Genomic DNA, 19,868 nt, shown 5'->3' with positions numbered 1-19,868 from the left:
ACATGTGATCTTTCTGTGTCTCTATTTCCCCATCTGAAAAAGGGGGATAATAATATTGCCTTGTCTGTTGAGATTGTAAATTCTTTTGTCTCTTACTATGGGCAGGTCCAGTCCTTATCACAATCAGGCCCTGACTCTCTTTGGTGTCTGTAGGCACATAATACAAATAAATAATAATAGCAGGAATTAGTGGCTGAGATTAGTATTAGAGTAACTGTGAGACTCTCCAAGAAATGGAGCTGAGCACCTTGCAGATTGAGATGCAGCCCCGTCCTGGGTCAAGCATGGCAGCCATTCCAGAGCACATACAGCCGCACCCAAGGAGCAGAGGTGAAGAAGAGTATCACATCTGGTGGAAACTGGAGAGTGAGTTGAAGTTGGCAAACAGGAATAGCTCCAGTTCACATTCAGCCGGGATACATGGGGTAACATCCTGCTAATAGAAAAATCACCAAAGGGTCCTGAACAGTGGGTCCCAATCTGTGGCCTGGGGGCCTAAAGTGGCCCTTGGAGGCTTTCAAAGTGGCCCACTGCTCCCCTCCCACTGGCTGCATAAGGAGCCGCTGTGTAAGGACCCAGACAGAGCATGTAGCCACGGGGCTGAAAGACAGTGCAGGCTCTGCAGCCAAGGGGATGGGAGATCAGTGCTCTGCTCCCCCTGGCTGTAGCAGGAAGCACGGCAAAGTGCTCCATTTGGGTCCCTAGGCACTGGGGTCCCTGCTGGAGCCAGAGGATGGGGAGCATTGATCTCGTGTCACCCTGGCAGTGGCTGCAGAAGGGAGCCACTGTCTAGGGACCCAGGTGGAGTAGACGGGGTTATAGGATTGGTGCAGTTTCCCTGCTGCAGCCAGGGGGATGGGAGATCAGAGAGGAGGGATGCAGCCTCCTTGCTGAACTCCTTTTGTCTGGCTGCAGTGGGGGGCGGTGGGAGGGCTGCTGGCGGAGACTGGTGGCCCTTCAGGATTGTAATAATGATATCTGTGGCCCTCGAGCCAAAAAGGTTGGAACCCCTGGTCTATAACAACCACAGATTGTCAGGACTTCACTTCTAAGTCCCATCACCAGCATCACTGCACTTCTTCACACCAAGCTGGGCTACTGGTGTGGTGCTAACTCAGAGAGGAAAATATCCCTACTGACTCACTGACATCACTTTCTGTAGCACCTGGGTACTCTTTAGAAGCCTCCAATCCAAACGCTGATGATCAAGTTCAATGATCAGAGCTGATAGGACAGCAAACAAAAGCCGTGATTAGGCTGTGGGTGGCTCTTCGTGTGTATTGGGGGTTATTTGGTTATTATTAAGATTTACTGTTCCCCTGCTGGCTGTCATGTCTTTGGCCATGTGTCTCTTTCAGCTGGAGTCCAGCATCACCATGACTTGCACAGATGGGAAATGGAACAAACAGGTGGCCTGTGAACCGGTGGATTGTGGCATCCCAGACCAGTACCATGTCTACCCGGCCACATTCAACTGCAGCGAGGGCACCACCTTTGGCAAGAAATGCTCCTTCAGTTGCCGACCTCCGGCTCTGCTGAAAGGTATGGAAGGCATTTTGCTGCAAGTTAAGGTTAGGTCTGTAAAGACACAGACAAGTCATTATCATTATTATTATTATTATTCCATGGGGTTTGAAGCATGACAAAGAATGAGGGCAGAATGTTACTGTCCAGGTTTTATTTATGCTCGAAGTTAATTTCCTCTCTTCTTCCTGTGTGTTGCAAGAGTTTATTTAATACTTTGTCCCATGATGACTGTGGACTGGGAACAATAATGACAGCAAAAAATTGCTTCCATAAAATCAAAACTTTAAAAAGAAATAGAAATAAATAGAATCAGAGCAGTGACTTGTCCAGGCTGACTCCCCTCACTGGAAGAGGAAGAGGATGTTTAATGCCATCAGTGAAATGTAAAGCTAATATCTCTTCCTGGGGTGGGCAGGAAGAGTCAGGGGAAGGTGTTTATAGGTATAGCGTGGGATTCTCAAAATGCCTAAGTTACTTAGGAGCCTAAGGACATGGCAACGTAGGAGTTGAAGTCTCATTGAAATTCATTGGGACTTAAGCTCCTAAATTATTGCATTTTGAAAATGGGACACATGTGCCTAAGTCACTCGGGCACTTTTGAAAATTGTAGGCCAGCACCAATAGGTGTCTCTTCAACATCGCTTGGGAGAGCTGTTACTTATGTAGCTGGGAGTGCTTTGTTCTCTCATTCTGAGCTACGTTATGAGACCGGAACCAAAGGCCAGTTTCTGACGCCTTCACTCATGTTGAATAGTCTCTTATTCCACAAGGGGTCCAGTTGACTCCTACTAGACTAGTAAAGAAGTACTCAGTATCAGAGTCCTGCCTGAAGGAAAGGAAACCTCTGGGCACTGATTATTATTACTAATGTCTAAAGAAATCCTCTAAAGTTTTCATCAAGCTCACATGCACCATACAGCCAGAAGGCGTATGGAGGGCTTTTTCTGGAATGAGGCAGGAAAGGGAATTCCTCATGACAGATGGCAAGACTGTTGGAAGTAAACAGTGAAAGAAACAAACACACCCCAAAGAGCCCTCTAAGTTACCCAAGATGTTCTGAATGGGCTGAATCCTGAAGAGCATTGGTAATTCCTTCTGGCTTTGGTAGAAACTGCTGATGTTCAGAATCTTTCAGGATTTGAGCCTGTATCAGTAATAAAACATTTGGGAATTGCAGTATTCATCTCTCTTGTTAATTGAGGTACATTTGGTCTGCCTTTGTGTCCCCACCCCTCCAAAGGAGGTGCTGTTAGATGAATCACTGGAGCAGATGTCCAATATGTGGTATCAGCTCCATCTTTTCCTTTTTCCTTCCTACCCCCATCAAGCACAGCATATGACTTTGATCATTCATAATTAGGGGTGAACCCAAACTGGGATGCTATCTTTAAACCTCCACAGACTTTAAGGATCTCCATTAGATGAAACCACAATCAGAACACTGCAGCTGAACTTTGGAGCATTCAGAGCTCATGATTTTGCTCCATCTCATCTCACAGTCTAAGATGATGCACTGGACATAATGGTTCCCGGAGTTTTTGATCGTCCCAGAATTGACCGGATACACTGATTGAAGGTCTCTGGCACAGCTGAGGATCTGCCTCTGGAATGTTGTCAATACCCAAGCAGCATGTTTCCTTGCTTGTCTTCTTCCTTCCATGTCTCCTCTGTTTCCTATGCCTGTCTCACCTTTATCCTTCTTCTCTTTATTTCTAAAGGCAGCAGAAGACTTCAGCTTCCCACCTTCCATTGGCACCTCCTCAGTTCCCTGAGAGATCTTTTCCCAAGCCTCTTCTTTCCTGCTACCGTCCTCCTTTCCAGTCCTTGGCACATCCCACCCTGAACCTTTTTCTTCTGCCTTCTCTGCCTGGGTCTCCTAAATGGTATCGTCACCAAAGTAACACATTCTGCACCTTTCTTTCCTCCTGCTACTGCCTTCCTTTCCCCGATAAGTGCCTATCCCAACTTGCTGCTGCTTCTGGAGTCCCCATCACTGCAATAACGACCCTTCTCACCACTGCCTGGTCCAATCCTGTAAACAGATTGCAGGAAGGCATTGTTAACTTGAAAGAACTTTGAAGCCAAGTTGACTTGTCACCCACCGACACTGAATTAATCCCGAATGCTACTGTATATTTAGGTACACTAGGTATACAAGGCTCTTTTTTTTTATGTATGATGTCATCTCTTCTGCTAGTGCTAATTGTCGATTCCAGATAAGGTGCATGAAATACCCTTAATTTTGTGGAAGGATACACTGTATTCTTCATTCATGACAAAATTGTTGAATCCTTGCTTTAAGTGCAAAACTCAACTCAACCTTAACTATGTAGCTATGACCAGCACTTCCACAGTAAAAGATAAAACTGTCCAAAAGGCATGATTTCTCCATTTTGTTATAAATCATCCTATTTTTATCAAAATGTCTTTTTTTTTAATTGTTATTTTGCATGGGACCATCTCCAAGAAGAAGGTGGCTTCTAATTGAAAACAATGGGGGGGGGGGTAATTGTGGAATATGTTTTAAAAGTGACACTAGCTATTTTATTCAAATTCAAGGGGTGCAAATTCATCCATAACAAAGGGTGCAAATGGTCACACGAAACATGGCAGAATAATATAAGTCACAAGTGGCCGGACCATCAACTGGTGAACACAGTGGAGCTAGGCTGATGGACACCAGCCGAGGATCTGGCGCCTGGTTTGCACAGCTCTGGTCTCTAGTATCACTGTACTTTTGGAGCGTAGCTATCAAAACAATATGATGAAGAAATCATTTGTTGCATAGCCACAGATGATGACTAATCGGCATTGCCACTGAGCTTCTGGAAGATGGAAGCTGAATGACTCATATCTAATTCAATCACTGATGTCATGGAAGCCACTGTTTGTAATGTCACAGTTCATCACTTTGCAGTAGCAAGTATAATATCGCCAGTGCAGGACTGCGGAATTGCTGCGTGAGTCAGACAAGAGAAGCAGGCTGGTGCTATAAGAAAGAGATTTGGTTTTCACAAAAAAAAACTTGGCAATGAGCCACAGTTAGGAAAGGAAGAAAAAAAAAAAAAAAAGCCAGCAATGGTTTAATGAAGATTCTTTTATCTTTGTGGGTAAGGCAGGAGGGCTTCTCTGAATACCTTGCTGTGCTCTGAGGATTCCTCCATTTTTCCTCTCTTTCAATCCCAGATTTGATGGCTCATGTCACAGCTATCATCCTCCCAGGTGAGGAAGACGGTATGGGATTTAGTTTGGAACTTGTCAACGTGAGTGGACCTCACCGAACTGCTTCTATAGCACTGGATTGGGGGGCTGATAGAATATTAGGTCTTTGAGTGGTCATTGGCTCACAGCTGTGAGATTTTGTTGAGACAAAGCTTGTTCCTTTATGATATACAACAAGAAAGGACAAAGAAATACAAAACATAATGAGCTTGATTCATTCCTGGTGTAACTCCAGTGAAATCAGTGAGCTACACCAGGGATGAATATGTCATACCATATTTTTTTACCTTTAAGATGTCAGCAAAGCAAGCATCCTAAGGAAAGCAACATTTCAGTTGTTGTTAATAATAATAATAATAATGATAATCATGTTTGTTCAGGTACTGGTGCTTAAGGACCAACCAAGAATGGGTCCCATTCTTGGTTGGTCCTAGGCACTGTAACGTAATATAGATGGTCCCTAGCCTCCAATCTAAATAGGCAGGACAGACACAAGGCAGGAAGAAGGGGTATCACACCCAATCAGAGTGGAAGATAGAATGTCAACAGCACCATGTTAGTGCCATGCTTTGTGTGTGTACTATTTTAGATTCAGTATGTATTTTCTGGCCTCCTCATATGGAAGGCTTGGGGGTAGTTCATTTTTGATTAATGGTTTTGAAAACAAGCAAGCCGATTTTCCACACATAGATACTTTCCAACAGAAAAGACCTTTTCTTCTCTTTAGATTAAGAGAAACAACAAAACAAGAAAGAACAAAAGTAAAGTATCCATGCAAGAGCACACAGGCAGTATGTCTCTTGTGTCACAGCCTTTACTGAAAAGAACACAAGATAGCTACCTTTTCTCTGTGGATAGCAGAGTTCTTAGTTATTGAAAGGTAGAGTACACAGAAGACAAATGTAGAATATATACATAGCTGACTTTGACACACAAACCAAGGAATCTTTTGATCTATTGTATGGGTTATGAAACCCTCACAAAATAGCCCTTCCTGATTTTGTTAACCCTGCCCACTGTCCTCTCCAGGAAACAACAGCAACTTGACATGTATGGAAGATGGGCTGTGGTCCTTCCCCGAGGCCCTTTGTGAGTTGATGTGTCGAGCTCCATCTCTAGTTCCCAATGCAGACCTTCAGACTGCCCGTTGCCATGAAGATAAGCACAAAGTGGGCTCCTTTTGCAAGTACAAATGCAAACCGGGTTACCATGTTCCTGGCTCCTCCAGGAAAGCAAGGAAGTAAGTGAAACGGTAACACCAAGATGACAACGTATTTCAGAAAGACGTGGGTTAAAAAAATTTTCAGGAGAGGAAACTCTGTGGGTACTAGCGGATTGTATGAGTAGCAGAGAACATTGTGGGGCAACCCACATATGCCAGCAGTTGTTGTGGACAGGGCAGCATTATAGAAGATCCCAGAAAGGAGAAGAATTATAGAGGATATCCCATGTATATGGGATTAGGGATGAGAGGCTATAGACAAAGTTAGCTGTCTACAGTAAAACCATTATTTTGAACCATTTGCTCAGATTCCAAACAGCTGCTTGATTCATGCCTCTTTTTATTCATTATTCCTGAACGTACTTCCGTTCATCTAAATGTTTGGGGAATAGTCATTCTTCATACAAATGCCCATAGTCACAGCTGAACAAAAATATTTATGTACCAGAAAGAGTATTAATTATTCAGTGTTCATGATTCATTCTTCACCTGTTTAAAAAGCTTCAGTCATCCAATGAGATAGCAGAAACAAAGCTATGTGACTGAGGTGATCAGTAACACATAATAAATACTGAGTTGTACAAGCAAATTAACTCACATTCCATAGTCTGAAGTTAGTTCGCATAAACTATTTGTCAAAAAAGTTAAAATAGTGGCTAAATCAGTATATATCAAAGTCTGTTTACCAACAGAAAAGACAGTTCACATCAGTGTGAAATGTATCTGCAATGCATAATTGGACCAGCTGTACCACTAGAGATCCTATGAGTATAGGATTAGGATAGGGTAGGATTCAGAAGAGATCCCATAGGCATGGGATGAAAGATCTTTTTCAGAGTAATGGGAGTTCTCCCTATTAGTGATCTTCCAAAGACAGGGAACAGCACATCTGGGATTTTCGAAGGAACCTAAGGGAATTAGGCACCCAACTCCCATGGGAATTGAAATCAATCCTTCCTTTGACAATTCCAGACTATGTTCCCCCAAACAGTTTATGCTAAAGACCTAATTTAGAAACACCTCTTTGATATGCAACCTGGGGAGTCCCCTTTGAAACTCTGTGGGGAAGGATGACTATTGTCATATTTTTCACTCTGTTTGACCCACTTCAGACTACCCACAGCCCACAAGATGGAGAAGCAATGTTCTTGGGAGATGTGTCAAAGGCAGAAGAGGGGATTAGACTAGCCGACCGAATGTTGATTTTGCATATAATCATTATTTTCACTCTGAGACCACATGATGCAAATTCACAACTTGGTCCTTAGTGTTAAAAGCACAAACACATCCATTTCCTGCAGCTTGCTGACAGAGCTCAGCTATTTCAGATCTGTAGCTGACTCAGCCACTCACTAAATATTCTGGTTTGTTTCCACATGGAAGGAGGGCCTTTAAGATCCAGTGCATGCAAGATGGCACCTGGCTAGCTGGCGCATGCGTGCCTGTTACCTGCGACCCTCCACCTTCAAAGTTCCACGGGCTGTACCAATGCACCAACGGCTTCCAGTTTAACAGCGAGTGCAGGATCAAGTGTGAGGAGGATGACAATCAATCAGTGAGTTCCTTCTGTGTCCAAATAATTTAAGCCAATGGGAACTAGTTTCTGGCAAATCTTCTGTGTGCCACCCTGCTGCCTCAGGAACCAAATCTCTGAGGTGCTCCGTGCCTCCTGGAAAGTGCTTAACACTTGCAATTCCCATGGACTTCAGTGGGATTTGATCCAGAGGGGTAGCCGTGTTAGTCTGTATACAGCAAAAGCAACGAGAGTCCTGTAGCGCTTTAAAGACTAACAAATTTACTTTCTGCAGGCATAAGCTTTCGTGGGCTGTAACCCACTTCGTCAGATGTAAGAAGTAGAAATCAAATGGCAGGTCTATATATATACATCCAAGTTTAAGGAACAACAATGGGGATGCTTTGTGCCTTCTAGGACGCAGCTGTATTGGACCAGGCAACTCCCTTCATCTTTGGAGATAATGGCCACTGTGTTTCTGATATGAGATCTCAACGGTGGTTTGCACTGAGCGTCCATAAGACAGGCAAGAAGATTGCTGTAGCGTGGCAGCGCTAGTGCTGTGTGGTCATGTGAGAAGCCCAGGTTTAGGAGCAATCTTCCATGAATACTGGAGAATGCACCAGGCTGTGTAGTGTGACATGTTCTTACCTGTAATGTGCTGTCTCAGTCAACACCTCCAGGTTCTGACAGGTGATCTATGCAGTGTCCTTAGTAACATCATGCTCCTTAAAAGTGTGGGAGTAGGGGTGAAGGAGAGACAGTGAGATTATTAGTTTGAAAATATTATATTACGATGATAATTGTATTAATCATTTATGTGCGGAGTGCTCGTGTGTGCTAGGGGCTTTACAGACAAGTCAGAGGGCAGGGTTTATGCCTTGAAGGCTTTGTAATCTAGGGAGACGTTATCTAATATCATACTAATGCAGGAGGGAGATGGGACGCAGTAAAAGAAAGCAACTGAGCAGTGAAGTTTAGCACTTGTCTTGGTTGTTATATGACTTTTGTTTGGGTGGCTTTGCCTGTTTTTAAAGACATAAGTTTGGTCCTTGAGTTTTCTTTTCCTTGTGCACTACAGGCATTTATATTATGTGGTAGTTTACTTCTATGTGGATCTCAACATGTTAAGTAATACTTCAGCTTCACTGAGCTATAGTGTTTGTCTGGCTGTGAAGTTGTTATTAAGCAGATAGGGCCAGATCCTCAGCTGATATAAATGAATGTAGCTCCATTGACTTCATTCAAACTATGCTGGTTTATAAGGGAGGAGGCTCTAGTCTTTATAAAGTTTAACACTAGTTTGAAACGTTTGGTTTTCTTAACCAGAGCATAATTTCAATTTGTGAGTTGAGTAAATTCTCCTGAAAGTTCCCTAATACATTTGGTAAGAGAAGGTGGCACTTAGTTCAGAGAGTAGAAGTTACCCTGCCAAAATACTTTTAATATAATTGAAATTTCTGAGGGTATATTGAAAATGGACTGCCTCTGCCCTCCGGCCAATAGTCTGAAGGACACAGCTGATCTTTCCTCCAAAGGGTAAAAACACACAGTCTGGGAAGAGGGAGCAGACAGGCTTTATGCATTTAAAACTATGACAGTTCTGGAAGAAAGCAAGGCTATGCACACACTGCCACTTACTGTGGTATAACTTACATCGCTCTGGGGTGTGAATTAGCCACCGCTCTGAGCGAGGTAAGTTACACCGACCTAAGCGCCAGTGTGGACAGCGCTATGTCGACGGGAGAGCTTCTCCCACTGCCGTAGTTACCGCCCCTCACGGGGGCTGAGGTAATGGAGAGCTCCCCCGTCGGCTTAGATCGTCTGCAGCTGTGGTGCAGCGCTGTAAGCTCCGTAGTGTAGCCATAAGCCTAAGAGTGTTTTTTGCCCTCCCCCACTCTCTGAGTTGACTCGCTGTCTTGGGGAGGGGTAGAGAAGGCCTGAATCCTGGGACACTCCAGAGTTTTGATTTGAGATTATGCAGAATGGTGCAAAGAGGCCTGGCTGGAGTGACTCCGCTTGTGTGGCATTCTGAGGTCTGGGCAGTGAAATGAGGGTTGGGTAAGGTGTTACAAATGTGCAATGCAACGAAGTGTGAGGGGGTGTTAAAAGGTCTGTGTGGTGTTATGAGGCCTGTGCAGAGTTCTGAGACCTGTGGGGTGGAACGGGGACATGGTGGCAGTGCCACAAGGCAAGTATGGTCTTATGAGGCCTATGCAGTGTAACAAGGGCTGTGCGTAATATTGAGGACTAGCTGGTGCTACGAGGTTTGTGCATTTTTACAAGCCCAGTCAGGTATAACGGGGACTGGGCAATGGTAGTAAGAGTTAGCTGAGTTAATGAGGCTGCACTGGTGACGTGAGAGACTCTTTGCAACACATTGGGATGTGCTTATTCACTTTAAAGTAAGATTCTGGTGGTCAGCTGAGAAAATGCGTAAGAAGCAGCTTGGAAAAGGAACATCCAGAGAAAGATATTTCCAGATACCTCAGAAAACAGATTACAGGGAAAAAAAAGAGTGAGAGAAAGAGAAAGAGGCAGGACCCCTAACCTCATCTGACCCGCCCAAGAGGTGTTAATTATCTAAGGAATAAAACCCACTAAGACTTTCTCAGATATACAAGGTGATAATGCATGCTTCATCCAAGCAAGAAAAACAGCAGGGATTTTCACAAGAGATTATGCAGGGTAGGGAATGATGGACAGGACATTATCATAGCAGCAGATGTCCCCGGAACTCGGCCGTGTCTTCTTTTTTGATTGCCGTCCATCAGCTCTGCAGTGACCGTGGGGCTGAATGAAATCTGTCCACCACTTTCTGTATTGGACCAGCTTTTATGGCTTTGTTCATCTTGAAATCTTGTTGTTGTATGTCATTCTTCACCATGTATCCAGTTCATCCTCAGTCTTCCTCTGTTTCTAGTTTCCTGAACTCTGGTATGCATCACCATGTATGGGATCCTTTCTGGGTTCATTCTTGACTTCTGTCCAAACCATCAGAGTTGTCTTTCCTGAATCTTTTGTAACAGAGTTATTTCTAGCCCAAGCTGTATTCTTATCACTTTACTTTTATTTTCTATTGTCTTGAAACTCTCAGTATTCCCCTTAGACTGTTCATTTCTGCAGTCAAAATCTTTTGTTCATCGGCTTTTCCTCATATTCCAGCATTCCAGAGTACTGGGATCTTGGACTACTTCACAGATATCATACAACAGTAACCCAAGCACAGCCAGCTCTGGGAGCATAAATCTGGGTCACCTTTAAAAGCCGCTATTGAACATTGCTACCACAACATGCATATTTTGCAAATTGCAGTGGAAGTGCAACACACAGGTTACAGTAACAAACCCTGCTAAGTTATCATTATAAGCATGTGCTACCTGGATTTTTATCCTCTGCCCAAGAGGCAGTGGGGGTCCTGAACAATGGGCCAGATTCTCTCCTGCTCTAGAGATTTGCTTGTTGCAGGAGTAGGGGGGAGGCTATCAGGGAGTGGTGATTCCACTCTGGCACCCCAGCCCTCATGACACTTAGGGTATGTCTAGACAGGGATAAAAGACCCATGACACAGCCATGGCTGGCCTGGATCAGCTGACTCAGGCTCATGGGGCTCGAGCTGTCAGGCTCAATATCGCTGTGTAGATGTTCAGGACCATCTCTAGGACCATCCAGCCTCACAGGGTCACAGTGCTTAGGCTCCAGCCCAAGCCTAAACATTAACACGGCAATTTTTCAGAGCTGGAGCCAGCCGCAGGCTTGTTATCCCTGTGTAGATGTACCCTTAGAGCTGCTGTCGGTCAGCTCTATGTTGCACCATTGATGTAGAATCCTTAATGGACCTGATGCCAGCATAGCACAGCTTTCCCCTATTCCAGATATGGGTTGGGAGATGAAGAGGCAAAGTAATGCTCAGCAGAGTTCCCCTACACCAGGAGAATTCTCTGCTGGAGTTTTCTACCTGAGTTGGGAAAAGGGGTATAACTCACTTGAGAATCTAGCCCTATGCCTTCTACACTCATGGTATCTCAAAGCGCTTTGGTCTGTAATGGACTGACCACAAGGTGTGCAGTGACTGTTTAAGCAGATGCACATAAATACTCAAACATATGCAATGAATTCCTTCTCTAGCTGCTGTGCACGCACCACATGAAAATCAGATCTAAGATGTCTCTACAAACCTGAGAAAAATTACCGCCGGAAACATGAGGTAGGAGTTGCAGACTAGGTTGAACCTAGTATCCTGTCTTTGAAAGTGGATGGTACCAGAGCCTTCTCTTGCTATCTCTGGAAATGCCTTAATGCCCAGAGAAGGCAAACAGAACCTTGTAACCTAAAACATTTAGTTTACTGTCAGCATCAGAGTCAGACAGACCCTTTATAGCTTACAATTGCAATGTCATGGGAAAGCGAGAAGCAAGATTTTTCAAGGAAATTTCTTACAGTGCTTTCAGGCTGCGCTGCCAGTCCTTGGAAATGCCATAATGTGCTATAAGTACAAATCTTGGAGGGGAGGGATGTATAAAATGGCCCAGAAGGTCTTTTCCATGTCTAATTTTGATTATTCATTCACAAAGCAATCTGGGGAAATAGTTTTTTTTTTTTCTGCTCAAATCCCTTCCCTTCTCACCATACCACAAGAACCTCTTGCTGAAGGGAAAAACCTTCCCGGCATGTAGGTGATCTTGGCTATCTGACACCAACAGTACAAAGAGCAGTAAAACAAAGCAGGGAGTGGAGGCTGCGGTCCCTCACCTAACATTCTTCAACTAGTCTAGACTTTTATGTGTTTGCATGGCTACCCTTGGGCCAGTGTGAGTCACAAGTCCTGGTCTCTGTCGGCCAATCGAAATTCAAATGATATCATCGTCTTCAGCACACAAACAAGAGGGCTAAAGATTCAACCCAGTAGCCTGCAGAGAAGACCAGTTGCATCACCCCTGAACATCGTGTTCATCAACAAGCTCAGCAGGGAAGGATAAGAATGTCAAAGAGAAAAACAAATTTGCTCCAGGAACCAAGAGCAAAACAAAGGTGACGAGCAGCACAAGCAGAACTCCGAGGGCTGTGCAGTCTTCCAGCATAGTGCTGGGCACTTGGCATGCAGATCCTGTTACACAACCTGCAGCGCATAGAGTGCTTCAGGCAGCTGCTCTGAGTGAAGCGTGTGGGTCCCAGGGGATATCCCCCATGTAACTCAAACATGCCTGCTGAAGGCTATGTCCATGGATCCCAGAAAACACTTCACATCAGGAGTTAGACCGCACAAAACAGCTCACAGAGAATGTCCAGTACACCCCACTGGGAGACAAGTACATGGATTACATTAAACACCCCCTGCACGCCAAGGGTGGGGTGCTAGATGCCCAGATTCCATACCCAATGCAGAATACCCTGAGCATCCGCTGCAAGCAAGGCAACCCAGCCCTACAAAATATCCTCCTGCAGAATGTCCTGTGTCTACCCGAAAATGGCTAGGCTTGCAGATCCTGCAGAACAGCTCATGCAGAACTCCCTGGGTGCCGCATGCATAGATCTCATGAAAGCAGCCGTGTGCACTTCTTTGTTGTTTTAAAAGGGCATGATATTTCCCTGTGGACTTTGTCATTCCTTCTCCAATATTCTACCAGATCTCTTTTTGTCAGACAAATGTCATCTCTTGCACACTCCCCTAACTCAGACACATCCACACACACAAGATGATTTCTTTCTCTGTACACCTATCTCCGTACTTCTCTGTCGCAGTCTCTTTCTTTGCTGTCGGTCACAGCAGGCAAGCTCTAAAGATTACTCCAGCTAAACCTCACAGAGACGTGTCCTGCCTTTGTTTCTGCTTCAGATGGGCATAGGGGACTCTTTGTTCTCCTTCCAGATGAGGGTGATGATGTAACTAGTTCGAAAAGGGGAAAAGGAAAAGGTTGGCTGCACTCAGCACAAACACCTCAAAATCAAGAAAGAGGGAACATTGGGTGAATGTTCCCTTATTCTAGTTAGACGGGGTTCGTTTTGAGAGCACCCTTTAAAGGCCATAACATTACATAGAAAATATTAGTATGCATCTGTCTATCTGGGGAAAATACAATCTATCTTTTCTTTGTCCTTTTGAAGAAAGCTGATTTCCTTTTTGTTTAGGCTAAAAGTCCAACCCCCAGGTTTTCCCAGCTCCCAGAGAAATCAGCTCCTGATTCAATTCTGATTATTTTTATGTCACTTTCCTGACTCTGTTTTGCTTTTTTCCATTCCCAGGGACGTGGTAACAATGTGATTCACTGCCGGAAGGACGGCACCTGGAGCGGCTCCTTTCACCTCTGCAGAGAGATGCAGGGCCAGTGTTCTCTTCCCACTCAGCTCAACAGCAACCTGAAGCTGCATTGTGCACACGGCTATGGAATAGGTATATGAGCTAAAGCCATGGCCACAGCTGGTCTGCCTGCTGGTGGGGAGGGGGGAAAGGATGGAGACAGGAGTCCTTGGGTCACCTTCACTTTTGGGCCAGTTTGCCCTAGTGAGAAGCAGCTAATTAGAGGATTTTCAGAGACCGTCAAGCTTTCAGATGCCAGACACCACCAGGTAACATATGCTGCCTTCCTACTCCTCACAGCATGCCCACTTCCACCCCGTCCCTTGTCCTGCTGAGTTTAATGAGCACTTCCTGGGATCAAACTACAAGGGCGACGAATCCAATATGATCTTTTTAAAATAAATGAAGAAATACATGCACATTTCCTCTTGGACGTAGGTGAACGGCCACACACACTCACAAACAGGCACCTATACCCATTCTGGTACCCATGCTCATGCACACACAAAACTCACATGCGGATATTCTCACCCATATAGTCTCACCCACACAAACACAGAAATATACTGTCACACTCACACACACACACACAAACACGCTCCCCTACATTCACAAAGATACAACTACATAAACACATGCATAAATGCTCACTTGCAAATGCAGATTCACCCATCGACCACATTCTTTCTCAAACACACGCATACACATGTTCATACATCTAAAGACACACAAAAACGCTTACCTGCATGCATGCGTTCACAGACACGCACGCACGCACGCACTCACCCATTCTCTCACACTATCGATTGTTATGACTTTTAGAAACCTATGTCACTTTTCAGATATGGAGGAAGACAAGATCCCTGCCCTGGGGAGTTTATCATCTGCATTTGACAGAACATAGTCGCATCATGAGCCCTGACAACAGACAAAGGCAGGGAGTGGGGAGAGAGAGGAAAGGTGGAGGGTTTCAACAACAAAAATCATGTGATTACTTTGGGTGCGTGCTTGCATGTGCGTGATTCCAATGCACCATATTAGTGCTAAGTTTTTTATTTATTTATCCATTTTCCATTTATTTTATTTAAAGAATGTATCAGAAGATATAGAGGGAAAAGATCAGGACTATGGGTTAATGATGGCAGGTTAACCAACATAAGTGAGTTTGGAGGAATAATTTGTGCACTTTGCAGGAAGAGGTCTAGTGCATAGGTTATTGGACCGGGACTCAGGAGAGCTGGGTTCCATCCCCAGCTGTGCCACTGACTTGCCGTGCGACCCTGGGCGAGTCACTTCCTCTTGCTGTGCCTCTGTCCCCTCTCGTCGTCTGTCTGTCTTGTTTGTTTAGATGAGAACCTCTTCAGGGCTGGGTCCATCTCTTATGATGGCCATGGACAGTGCCTCCCTCAACGGGGCCCTGATGGGCAGAGAGGAATAGGGGACAGAGATGCAGGCCTGGGCAGCGTAGAGCATTGAAGGTGAGGGTGAAGAGTCCGAGCTAGATGCAGAAAGACAGGAAGCCAGCAGGGATGATGGATTCTGATAGTGAGCCAGTTCAGTTAGAAATACATAGCCCCTCCCATGAAGATTATAACCCCAGGCTAAGCATCCGATAAGAATGACAAACCCAAATACCCATAAGTTATTTGGGAACCCTCATAAAGGTCTATCCTGCTTCTGCCTTGGGGGGTGCCTAAGTACTTAGCGTGGGCTTAGCGTGCTTTGAACTGCTGCCTGGGCTCAGCGTCACTGCAGGGCAGATTGTGGGGGATGTGCTATATTTACCATTCTGTACACCAGGTTGCACGTCCCTTTCCCCAGGTCACGGTCAGATCCCCACACTGTAGCATTCATATGTGAGCTGTAGTAGATGCAGCTTTGAAAGAAACCATGGGCCCCTTCCGCCCCTCCGGCCCCTTTCCCTAAACCTCCTCCCACCCCCCTACTGCTGTCCCTTTGAACTCGGAGAAAGTGTTCCCTGTTTTGCAGATCCCTCATTATATTGCAACCATTGTAAGGTGCCAGGAGCCTGCTTCAGTCCCATCCCAGGGGAGAGGAACACAACCTGGATGAGATCACTGTTCTTTAATGGTGCCAATTACGGATCATATATCAAAACAATTGAAACCTGCTCCTTTCCTTCAGTGTAAATAGCACAGTGGAGGGAGCTGTGAGCAGGCAGCAGTGACTCTTAATTTGACAATGCATTTTACCCTTGAGATGAGGTGACCTTTGCTTACCTACCAGGGGTTGCCACTTTTTCAGGGAAGGAATACTGATTCCCTGTTTCCAGGGCACATCTCTCTGTGCTGGAGGAAAGGAGGGTTTTCAGCCCTCAGTTGTGCATTCCCTGCCCTTTTCACCTCCATTCCAATGGAGGCTTCTTAATTTAGCTTACATTAGCCTTGTTCAGAAGACAGATCCATGGGGCCCAATCGTGAGAGGGCCCCTTACCCTCAGAAACGCTTCAGCATGAATCAAAGGAGCACAGTGTACTGGTTCACAGCATAGATTGAACCTGGGACCTTGAGCATGTCCCTCTACCACTTCAGCTAAAGGAGTAACTCTGTCGGGGTAGCATCTGAAGGCTGTTATCCTCTAGTGGGCCACCCAATAGCTGGAGAAACGACACACACGTTGTGAGTGTCTCATATCAGAACGTCTCAGGATCAGGCCATGTATTTTGGAAGCCAGCTGGATGGCCCCCCAAAAGAAGATCTTTTCCTTCCACTCACTTAGAATGGGCCTGTGCAAACCTGGTGCTAATGGGGAGATATCCAATAAAGCCAGTGGAGTCCCTACTGCTCACATGGGGGAAGTAAAACGGAAACAAACCTCTCGGCAAATCCTCCCTAATTAAACTGACTGGCTCCTGCTTTGTTCCAACTGGCTCCTGCATGTGAACAAAAGAAAAAAGACAGAGGTGGTTGGGGGAGGAGGGAAGTACCCACCCCCGGTCAGTCTGACCCTAACACTTTTCCTTTTCTCCACAAACATCTAATTTGCTCCTCGAGGCTGTGGTGACTTTTGAGCCAAAGGTACAGCCATCCAAACGGCTCCACAGATTAACTTCCTCTCACACTGACTGGAGTGCGGGATTCCTAATGATATGTTTGCAGCAGCTGCCCCATTCAACCCTGATTTGCTCGGGTTTATGGTTGTGTCACCACATTACTGCAGAGCATCGCAGTGTGTTTTAATAAGGAAAGGATAGGATTCCCACAGGGCATGGCAGTTAATCAGAGAAAATACCAGTTTCCACGTGAACAAATTGATCATTACCTCTTCTCTTTCTTCTTGTGTAGTATGGGGCTCAGGTGATAACCTGCCTACAACATCATTAGACTTGCTTTCCATTATTTGAGGGTCTTCTAATTTTAGACAATCAGCCCGGTGGCTCTTTGTCCGTGTCATAGGTGAGAGGAGTTTCATGGCCTCTGCTCACTTGCTTCACATCTGCAGAAAGAGCTCTTGAAATGGGACAACCTTCAATGTCTCTGCCTCTCAGTGATTGCTGCAGGAAATGAATGAATCCCCCATCGACCCAGGGATTAGTAGTCACAGTGATATCTAGATACCGTAATCTCTTGGTCACCTTAAGAAGCAAGCCCTTGTGTATATCCCCCTCAAATCACAAGCTGTGGGGTGTGCTCAGCAACCCCTTGCAATGTAAATCCCAGGAGGCTGGTAAAGAGTTCCATTACGGCTGGCTGTAGCAATTGTTCGGCGCCGTGGGGAGATGGGTGCTGTTCAGGTAACGGAAGTGATTGTGGGAGAGTGACGCTGTTTGCTCTCTTCCTTCTCCTCTGCATGCGCCGTGAAGGAGCCGAATGCACCACCGCCTGTCCGGATCTCAACGAGCCGATCCTGCTGCGTGTGAATGAGACCGTACGAGACATCCAGCACTGGATGAACCCTCAGAGAGTGAAGGTCAGTGGCAGTTGATGTTACTAAATACCCCTCCCCAGGTCCCCAGACATCCATGTTCCTACAAAGTCGGCGAACATGGAGCTTGACCCACAGATCAGAGATTAGGGATGCAGGGGATAACATTGTCCTACGAGTGGCAATATGACGTACCCATCTGTGTGGTGAGACATCTTCCATCCTTGGAACAAGGTTGTGGTCAGTGGGGGACTCCAAGCCTGATTCTTGTTTATCCTGCAGCCCCTTTACTTGGCCCTAGCAGTGCCTGTTAAACTCTGCGGTCTCCCAGTGCAACATCAGCAAGGCATTTGCACCTTGAGTTAAATGGACCAAATCCTTGCCCTCAGATCCATACGGCTCCTCACAGTTCTGATCTGGTGGGATTTTCACCCTTGCACCTGCCTGGTGGGCGGAGCAGGCAGTGCACTTACATAGCACTGTGGGGAACAAGAGAAAGAGCACAGGGAAGGTTTAAATTCTTACTACTCTTCAGTTTTCTGTGCACATTGGGTGGTGGGGATCTGCCAGTGTTCCCCTGGCTGCTCTCGGACAGCAGAAGAACCTGATACGGTGAGTATATAATTTCCCAAACTGGCTGAAGCAACTGATTCTCCTACATCCTCATGTGACAACCGATGTCTGTCTGCTCAGCACAGCGTCCGTTTCAGAGGTCACTGCTCTCTCCTTCTGCACTTTGCAAACGCACACACACAGTACAAATGCTCATATCATGCACACACACTTATATGCACCTATGAAAACACACACAGATGGACATTGGTTTGCCTGCTTATATGCACATACCTGCAGATGCGCACACACAAATAAACACTCACAGATGTACACAAATGCATACTTACAGTCGCCCATAAACACACCTGCACGAATAGTGCTTGTTTACACACATACACCTTTGGAAACACAAACACATATATACATGTGTGTAGCTTAGACAAACAAGCTCACACATTCAGACAGAAACACACTCATGCTCTACATACACACATAAATATAAGCTCCTGCGTAAAAGCACACATCAGTAGTCACTTATATACACACCCTCTCTTACACTTGGCAGTGCAGTCGTATCAGCACAGAAATGCACACTGTGTGCCAGAATTTCAAAAGCCCTGAGCACATCGGGTGCATGCTGGGTGCAGAGCATTTTTGAAAACGTGGCCCTTTTTTCATGCCTAACTTGGAAAATCCCCACTTGTGGGTGCTGACCTCTTATAAATCAGGCCCTGAGCTCTGTGGGAAATTGGGCCCCACATTTTACATATCCAGGGCCAGATATTCCAAAGGGCTAAGCTCCCACCAGACACCCCATATGCTGAGCATATTTGACAGGCTGTCCACTTATTTACGTGCCCTGAGTGTGGGTGCTGAGCCCTTCTGAAAATCCTGGCCGTGTTGTGCTTCTGTATTGCACACACAGGGGCATACTGAGAAATAGAGACACTCCTGGGAGGTGGCTGGAGGATATAACAATCAGACTGTGTCCCTCTGAGCTCCTCATTCACTCCATACTCTCTGATTATAGTACTGCCCCGGCCTAGGCTTTGCCATGTTGCTGGTGTGAAATACGTGTCTGTTAAAACCTTATCTCTGTGTTAAAGGCTACTTTTCACTGGCTCTGTCCTGAGAGCTAGAGTTCAAAGAGGTTTTGTAATTCATGGTGAAATAAAACCCCAGCTTCCCTCCCGATCTCTGCTGTGCTGCTCTCATTTATTGATGCCGGGACTCAGAGGGAACTGTAATGGGCAATTGTAAGCCCAGGTTTACAATGCAGCGTGGATACTCAAGGGTCTCTGGGGGGCTCATTAGGAAGCAAGGGGGGGGGAATGGTAGTAAAGGGAGAGAACAGGAGTGAGGTGTAGCGGGGGATTGATGGTTTCCAGGAGTACAGTGGAAAACCTGGGTCCATTTGCCCCTTCAGCAATGCTCTTACAAGAGGTTTAGCTTGTGAACAGTTGGGGGTTCGACCCCTCCCAGAATGGATTGTTTGTAAACAGCAGATTGAAGGGTTGGGCTTCTAAAACAATGTTACAAGGGAGGCAGAACCTCGCAGGAAGCAAGTGAAAATTAATCCACGCCGAAGCCTCAATAAACGCACCTCTTTGGAAATGGAGAGGATGGAGCATCTCTCTGGAGCAGGT

General features: G+C 45.7%; 1 protein-coding gene across 1 annotated transcript in view; it reads left to right on the top strand.

Annotated features, from left to right (window-relative positions):
• The window catches only part of PAPPA (pappalysin 1), a 249,920-nt gene that overhangs the window by 199,340 nt on the left and 30,712 nt on the right, over positions 1 to 19,868 (top strand). Inside the window, exons 20-24 of the mRNA XM_067542149.1 lie at positions 1,359 to 1,542; positions 5,779 to 5,989; positions 7,355 to 7,526; positions 13,728 to 13,875; positions 17,606 to 17,712. Coding sequence (XP_067398250.1) covers positions 1,359 to 1,542; positions 5,779 to 5,989; positions 7,355 to 7,526; positions 13,728 to 13,875; positions 17,606 to 17,712 — 822 coding nt within the window. The remainder of the gene's footprint in view (positions 1 to 1,358; positions 1,543 to 5,778; positions 5,990 to 7,354; positions 7,527 to 13,727; positions 13,876 to 17,605; positions 17,713 to 19,868) is intronic.

This window comes from Emydura macquarii, unplaced genomic scaffold (assembly GCF_026122565.2).
Source record: "Emydura macquarii macquarii isolate MOO-44397 ecotype Brisbane River unplaced genomic scaffold, CSIRO-AGI_Emac_v2 contig_691, whole genome shotgun sequence".
NCBI lineage: Eukaryota > Metazoa > Chordata > Testudines > Chelidae > Emydura > Emydura macquarii.
The sequence above is the reverse complement of the archived record's forward strand: the minus strand, read 5'-3'. Positions and strand labels throughout refer to the sequence as shown.